This window comes from Triticum urartu, chromosome 2 (genome assembly GCF_003073215.2).
Source record: "Triticum urartu cultivar G1812 chromosome 2, Tu2.1, whole genome shotgun sequence".
NCBI lineage: Eukaryota > Viridiplantae > Streptophyta > Magnoliopsida > Poales > Poaceae > Triticum > Triticum urartu.
Genome location: NC_053023.1, coordinates 746757976 through 746765604, shown reverse-complemented (window position 1 = coordinate 746765604; position 7629 = coordinate 746757976). Strand labels below are relative to the sequence as shown.

Sequence of the window (7629 nt, the reverse complement as noted above, 5' to 3'; positions counted from 1 at the left end):
ACATATGTGGTCAATGTAAATTCTGTACAAACCTATAAAGATGATGCCTGCGAATATCAAACAATAAAGTTTCCAAAAGTTGTAATACTTAAAAATTGTATCAACAATTATTTTCAATTTTACTTCAAAAAATAATAAACAATTTTTTTCAAATTGAACTTCGTAAAATCCTAGCCCGTGCATCGAGCGGGCCACTTTGCTAGTTAGTATTAATGAAAAATCAGAGTTACAATAGGGTTTTTACCCTACTGTGTTTGCTAATAAAAACCATATATTTTAGGGGTAAAAAAGGTAAGTAACTCTTTAATAAAAGGTGAAGCCGGGGGAAACTCCTTTTTGGTCAAAATTGAAACGAACACTGAAGAGAGCTGTAATTTCAGACGCCATAGAAACTTTTCACATTATTATTTTCCAATCTCCAATCTAGAACTACTACTGCAATAACCCGGGATCCCAGACTGGAACCACATGACAATCGCAGGATGACACACACGTACGCACGGACACTTATCTCCAGAGTTGCACTAAAAAAGAATCTGCAGAGTTCAGACCGGCCACCGCGACTCCACGCGCTTGCTTGCTCACTCCCAGATGCCGACCTCCATGAATCCGTCCCCGGTGGCGCAGCCCCGGAACATGCCGGTGCAGTTGAAACCGTAGGCTACCTCGCCGGTGCCGGAGACTGCGATGAGGCCCGCAAAGCCCTCGCCGAGCCGCTCCTTGACGCAGAAGTCCACGGCCTCCTGGAGAGGCAGGCCCTTGTACTCCATGACGGCCGCCACGTCCCGCGCCAGCGTGGAGCGGATGATGGCCTCGCCCTCGCCCGTGCACGACACGGCGCAGTGCCCGCACGCGTAGGTGCCAGCGCCGATGAGCGGCGAGTCGCCGATGCGGCCCATCATCTTGTTCATGAGCCCACCCGTGGACGTGGCCGCCGCCGTGTGGCCGCTCGAGTCCACCACCGCGCACCCCACCGTCTCTGGCGCGTAGATGCTGATGGGCAGCCCGTTCATCACCATGCCGCCGTTATTGTGGTTCTCCGACGCTGCGGCCTCGGCGAGCGGGATGCGGTAGTCGAAGAGGATGCTGTTGGACTCCTTGGCGAGCTTGAGCATGCCCACGTTCTCCTCCGTGATGAAGTAGCTATTCTCGACGGTCTCCATGCCCTGCAAGCACATCAAGTTTGAAGCCAAGTCAGATCAACACATACACATTCCAGTAGTAAAATTGACCTTGATCTCAGTTAACTCTTGATGCAAATAAAGATCAACACATTCCACGGGAAACATAATCAAGTTTATAGTTTCCTTATTGAGTGGGGGTGCATTCATTCTAGGTAGGAAACATAACCAACGGAGCTTCTCTAATCTCAATTCATTACCTGCTCGCGGGCGAAATCCTCGGCGCCGTCGAAGGCGAGGTAGGAGTGGGGGGACTTGTCCATGACGCGGCGGGCGAGGGAGACGGGGTTGCGGACGGTGGAGACGCCCGACACGGCGCCGCAGCGGCGGCCGCGGCCGTCCATGATACTGGCCTCCATCTCGACGGTTCCGGCGCGGGTGAGCGCAGAGCCGCGGCCGGAGTTGAAGCAGGGGTCCGTCTCGAGCTCGCGCACCACGGCCTCCACGACGTCCAGCGCGGCGGCGCCGGACCGGAGCATGTCCACGCCCACCTGCAGGCACCGCGCCAGCACCCGCTCCGCCTCCTCCTGCCTGTGGACCGGCAGGTTCGGGTCCACGCCCGCGCCGCCGTGGATGGCAATGGCCCAGCGCGCCATGCGTGTGCTGTCGGTGGTGGTGTGTTGTGCACTACGTTCTCTTCTTTCTTGTTGCTCTGTTGGTTCGTGTGTGTTGGAGAAGAAGGCATGGATATATGGCGTGGTATTTATAGGGAATCAGCCACGAGAGACGATGGCGATGGAGCTCTCGGTCGTTCATATGGCATCAAATTACCACGTAATCTCGTGGGGGTGCGTGAGATTCTACTGCCGAAACCGCTGTCACTTCCCTTTCTAACAATTTTTATTACTACTAGGATATATAGATGAACTTTCCCATTGACGATCCCGTAAACTGGATCCATATATAAAATCGTGATGGAGATCAGACCAGATCACCCGGCCGTGAAGGAATGGCCGAATTTGGTGAGATCGATCGCGAGGCCTCAAATTAATACGGAGTAGATCAGATGCACTTTTGGCCTTGGTTTAGGAAAAAGAAAATCAATCTCGGTTGCCATTCCATTCCATTCAAAAGATGTTCCAGCTGTTGCCATTTCTCAATTATCTGGTCTTTATTTTAGCGAAGGGATTATCTGGTCTACCCACACCTGTTTTTAGGGTTACCCACGCCATATTGTCTTGACGAGCCAAGGAAGATTAGGGATTCCATGTGTACTATTATTATTTTTATGTTTCCCTCAACTTTTTTCTTACTATTTTTATGTGCTGAAATATCGTTGCCATTATCAGCTACGGTGCATCACGTACTACTCGGCCCGGAGCACCGAGTTCTTACAAAAACGGAGTACCGATCTGTTGAGAATATTAGCAATTTTTTGATTGAATTAATCTAGAGAATCATCATGAGCATGGCATTGACAAAATTAATCCAGAGAATAATCTGCGAAACATCCTCACGTGGCATAATCTCCGTTACTTCCTATTCGCCATGTAGTTGTTTCAGCTCTAAAAAAGCCTACTTGTTAAGCATTAGCATTTGTAACTGAAGATCCTTGATTTCAGCGAGTTTTCTCTCCCTTTGCATCCTACATTATATGCAATAAATAAGACACCTACATATATAGATAAAAAAGATTCAAAGATTACGGGAAACAATATACCGAGACTCAAAAAACCCTGATGTTCTTTATATCAACCTCTTGCACATCCCTGTGATAGCAATCTTTATATCAAGCTCACTTGCTCCATCGTCATAGCAACCTTTATATCAAGCTCTTGCACATCCCTGTCAAACTTGCTTCAAGTTGGGAATATTTATGTGCTTCTTCATTCTGAATATCAGCATTGGTTTTATCATCGATTCTTGCAACCCGACCAAGCATTCTAGTGCCTTTCGTCACGTCATTGTCTGAAAGTGATTTTCAAAGCCCATTGCATTTCTTAAAACAACTCCACCCTTTTGGGTACTCAACAATGGCACACCTGGTATGGCTGTCGTGTTTGTCCCACAAAGGAATAATCTATATATCTTGACTGCGCAAAATAGCAAGAATTGATCTTTGAAATTGTTCCTTGTTCTCCCAAGTGGCCCTGTTCTTCTACTCGATAGACAGGTTAATACGAGCACCCATCCATGCATGGCCAGACGAACATGAGGAGGTTGACCATGCATGCATGCTCCATATATCTAGATGTATTTTACTTCTAGATACATCCATTTTTGCGACGAGTAATTTGGAACGGAGGAAGTAGTAGTGTCAAGTGTCAAAATATATACTAGATGTACGAATAACACAACACTTTGAGTATTCAAAATTGAATTAGCCAACATTACCGAGTATGACCTGAGGATAATTAAAAGTAAGTATCTCGCATGAAAATAGAGAGGAGGATCAAGGAGGGGAATTTTTGGTCTATGGGTGTATCTACACCCTATATGCAAAACAAAAAAAATAGTAATTTAACAAAAAGTCAAAAAATTCTAAAAATATTTTTGAAATAAACTTGACCTTCCATTGTACTTGTGAGAAAAATTCCAAAAAAGAAAATCTGCCTTTGACTTCTTTTTAAAAAAGATAAATTTTGGGCCAAAATAGTGTGAACAGTGACCTATAATAGCAAATAAATTTTGCTTTTTTGCTCTAAGTCAACGTTGGTTTTTTGTTCATGAAAATTTATATACTAGTGCAAAAGTAAGTCAAGTTTATTCTAAAAATACTTCTAAACTATTTTAACTTTTTGTTTAATTATTAAAAAAATCCTCATATAGGGTATATCTACAACCAGAAACCAAAGCGTATTCCCAGGAGGATCAACAAAAAAGCAACACAAGGCAATACCCTTGGCCGAATTACGAGAATGTAGCGTGTTGGACTTGGATGTTTAGCTTGGGTACAAAAAGTAGGCGGCAGTGGCAGCAACGGTGAAATTGATTAGCACATCCCAAGGGTGAGTACTTGGTGATTAATAATTAATTAATTAATTAGTGGCTGTGAATAACGATGATGCATCAGTAAACATCGGAGTAGGTAGCGTTTTCCTTCATGCTTTCAAAGAAAGAAAGAAGAAAGAAAGAAATAAAACAACATCTAATTCTGCTTGCTCCACGCACGTCCTTGACTTGTCTTGATCATCAGAAAAGAGAAAACCAAAACATCCACTCCACTAGACGGCTAAGCGGGCAACGCCAACAGGCTGCTGGACAAGGCGGCGGCCATCTCCGTCTGCCTCACGTGCTGCTCTTGCCGGGACCTCCGAGAAAACCTGCTTGTTTACCAGGAGTAACAAGTTAGCACTTGTCACTTGCAAGGAGGTGTAGACAGTGAGGAGGCCCGTGGCGTTGAGTCCGGCCGCGACCAGCTTGGGCTCGGCGGCGACGCGGCAGAGGCAGCCCCCGAGCAGGGCCGTATCTGAGAATTTGAGGGCCCAGTGCAAAATCAAAGTTCAGGCCTGATCCCTAAGAAAAAATCGTTAGGGAGAGAAGTTTTTTTTTAATTTACCATATGCGCAACACAATTTTTCCAAGAGCTATGTGGTGCAAAAAATTATGGAAATTATGAATTAATATCTACCAATCTGTATTTTAGTTGCAACGACCAATCTTTCTGGAACTTTTTTCCACAAAATCTTCAAGATCATCTCCATCAGAGAATTTCAAGCACAATTCTGAAGTGCTACATTTTAAAAAATAATTCCCCTCCTTTTCATTTTCTTAAAATGAAAGCACCAAAAATGACTGTGGTCCTTTGGTAGTTGAAGTGATATTGTAACAATTTAGAAAAAAAATCACATCAACAAGTAGTCCCATCAATACTGCCATTGAGAAGACCAAAGGCAAAGAGTGAAAAAGGCCTGCGTCTCCTAGAAAGTAATCAAAGGAGAGAAAACCAAAATACTCTCCGTAGCTAGTGCTTTATGTTCCGGAGTGAATTGGCTAATTTCTTCATGTACAGATGGCTCTAGTAAAAACTAATTTGGGGCCCCATTTTCTTGGGGGGGGGGGGGGGGGGGGGGGGGGCTGTGCAGTTGCACATCCTGCACATGTGCCCCATATTGGGCCTGCCCCCGAGGTCGACGGTGGCCACCAGCGGTTCGCAGCACTGCACGGAGGGGATGCCCGTTGCACAGAGCCGGGCGGCCTTGGTGGCCAGCAGGGTCGGCTCACACGGCTGCGGCCCGAAGGTGTAGTGGCGGCGGCCGCCGCTGCCGCGGCCGGGAGCAGCAAGGCCAAGAGGAGGAGGCGGAAGGGCCCCTTCATGGCTGGCTGGGATCTCCCTCTCTCAGTTCTTCCAACAGCTGGGGTTTCTCTCTGCACGCGGCGGGACGGTGTGCAGGGGCGGAGCCAGGAAATTTGGCCATTGGGTTCACTCAATGAGTCGCCTTGGGGATTTGATATGCATTAACTAAGTACCAAGACTAAATTTACATACAAGGTTGTGTATTCTGTTCGGTGATTGCTTTATATCTGAAGCGGGGTGAAAGCCTCTTTCGAGAGACTAAATTTAAATTATCTTACAACACTAGTATAGAACCCAAAAACAACATAACAAATAGAAATATAATATCACTTATCACCGGATATCCAATTGTGAGCCCAGGCTCAGATGATCCTGGAAACTCCCCTGTTTGCTCACATGTGGATCAGCGTTGTGCAATGTATTCCAGTTTGTATTCAAGCTGTATCGTTTCCGTTCAGCGTGGGTATGCTGGCGCATTTATTTCGACCGCAGAAACCGCAAACGTTAACTTCTACGTGGAACAGTGACCATGAGATAAGCATAAAGATCAACCCACTTCAAATATGGAACATGGATTCTTACATATTATCAATAGACTTGTAGGAAAATAACTTTGCAGCTCCAGGCATAGCTTATCGTCTTCTTCAAAACGTTAAAAAATGTTGTCATGATAGTTTGACATTTTTAGAATAAGTACCATCAATCAAAAGAAACTTGTGAAGCCAATCACATTTTAGAGTTCCCCCTTTCATTTTTATATCATCTTCTAAAAGATCAAACCCCTCATTTCTCATTATTACTACTGGTTTAAGACATATCTTTCTCCACATAGACAATTAGACCATCGCTCATAATTTTCTTGCGCAATTTCTACTTGATAACATTCATAGCTGTAAAGCATCTCCCAATCGATGTTGTGGCAACTAGATTTAAAAGTTGATAGGCCAAAGAAAAAGTAACATGCTTATTTATCTGCACCATTAGTGTATCAAGATCAGCAACTGCAGTCAAATTGGCCAACCACCATATTCATCAAACGGCCCTGGATTAAATCTCTGTTGTGGATAATCAAAATTGTGAGTTGCTACACACAAGTTCTATGCTTAATTCCATCTTTGCTAATTAGGATTTACTGCGTATTCTGAAAGCATCTTCCAATCAGTCGGATCGTAAGGCCAAATTACATTTTCTCTGAATAGAAGGCTTTAGGAGATTACTTACAGGGACTTTGGATGCTTGCCTACCTCTGACAGATGACCTTGACGTGGTTGCATAATTAACCAGATTTGGGGATCGATTTCTCTTTGAAAATTAATTTCCTGTACCCAATAAAAATTCATGGAAAAAACAATTGGAAAACTAGGGCAAAAAGCCATTACAGTTCTAGGTTATTAGGATAAATAAAACATGCACAAGGGGAAAGAGATATGGCGATCTAGCCTTGCTATTTCTAATTGAGACTGCAAGTGCCGGATTGCCGCTGTCGATCTTCAATTTGCTCCTTGCCGCTGGGTCCGCCGACGGAGCAATAGGAACGGGGGAGATGAGACGAGAGAGCAGAGTTGGGAAGCGAACAGGAAGGGCGTGCGTATACATCTAAGGCTTTTTTAACGATACAAGTCACCAACAGGCCTGGGCAGTTGGTACTGAGGCAATTAGCGTGTGGGCTTTTGGGCCTTTAGTTCACGGTGCAGTGTTATTGATGGGGTCAGCTTTGATTTTTCACTGGGTTCACGCCACTAAGGACCTATACATCTGTACCTAGCTGACAAGAATCGTTGGGTTCATCTGAACCCAACAACTATACGCTGGCTCCGCCACCGACGGTGTGGGATGAGGATGGTGGAATGGAAGCCTCTCTCTAGTGGTGGTGGTGGTGGGATGACGATGGGAGAAGCGGGTGGCAGCCCTAAAGCATCTCCAACAGCCGCCCAACGCGCCGTGCACTAAAAAAATGTTTGCAGCGCCCCGATCGTCTGTTTTTGTGCGGCGAGAAGCGCTTGCTCCAGCGAATGCGTAAAAGTTTAGCGCGTGAGTAGCTTCAGCAGGCGCGCTAAAAAGCAGCGCGCGCGATCAGCCGACTCTTGCCATATGTTGCATTTTGGAGACGAGATGAGATATTTCAAACATCAAAATAAAGACATGGCATAATTTAAATCACTCAAACAAGTTCATGCCCACAAGTTCAAATTCATGCCCACAACATCATCC

General features: G+C 45.4%; 1 protein-coding gene across 1 annotated transcript; it reads right to left on the bottom strand.

Moving 5' to 3' along the window:
• Positions 1-581: 581 nt before the first annotated feature.
• LOC125534613 (probable isoaspartyl peptidase/L-asparaginase 2) lies at positions 582-1777 on the bottom strand. The gene is made up of 2 exons (XM_048697789.1): positions 1382-1777; positions 582-1166 (listed from the first exon to the last, which is right to left on the bottom strand). The coding sequence occupies exons 1-2, from the start codon at positions 1775-1777 to the stop codon at positions 582-584; spliced, it is 981 nt and encodes a 326-aa protein (XP_048553746.1).
• Between the last annotated feature and the right edge of the window lie 5852 nt (positions 1778-7629).

Bases quoted from the DNA above. Each gene is read 5' to 3' on its own strand.
- LOC125534613 (XM_048697789.1), bottom strand. From the start codon at position 1,777: ATGGCGCGCTGGGCCATTGCCATCCACGGCGGCGCGGGCGTGGACCCG. The intron at 1,167-1,381 runs GTAATGAATTGA...ATGTGCTTGCAG, and splicing joins AGGATTTCGCCCGCGAGCAG to GGCATGGAGACCGTCGAGAA.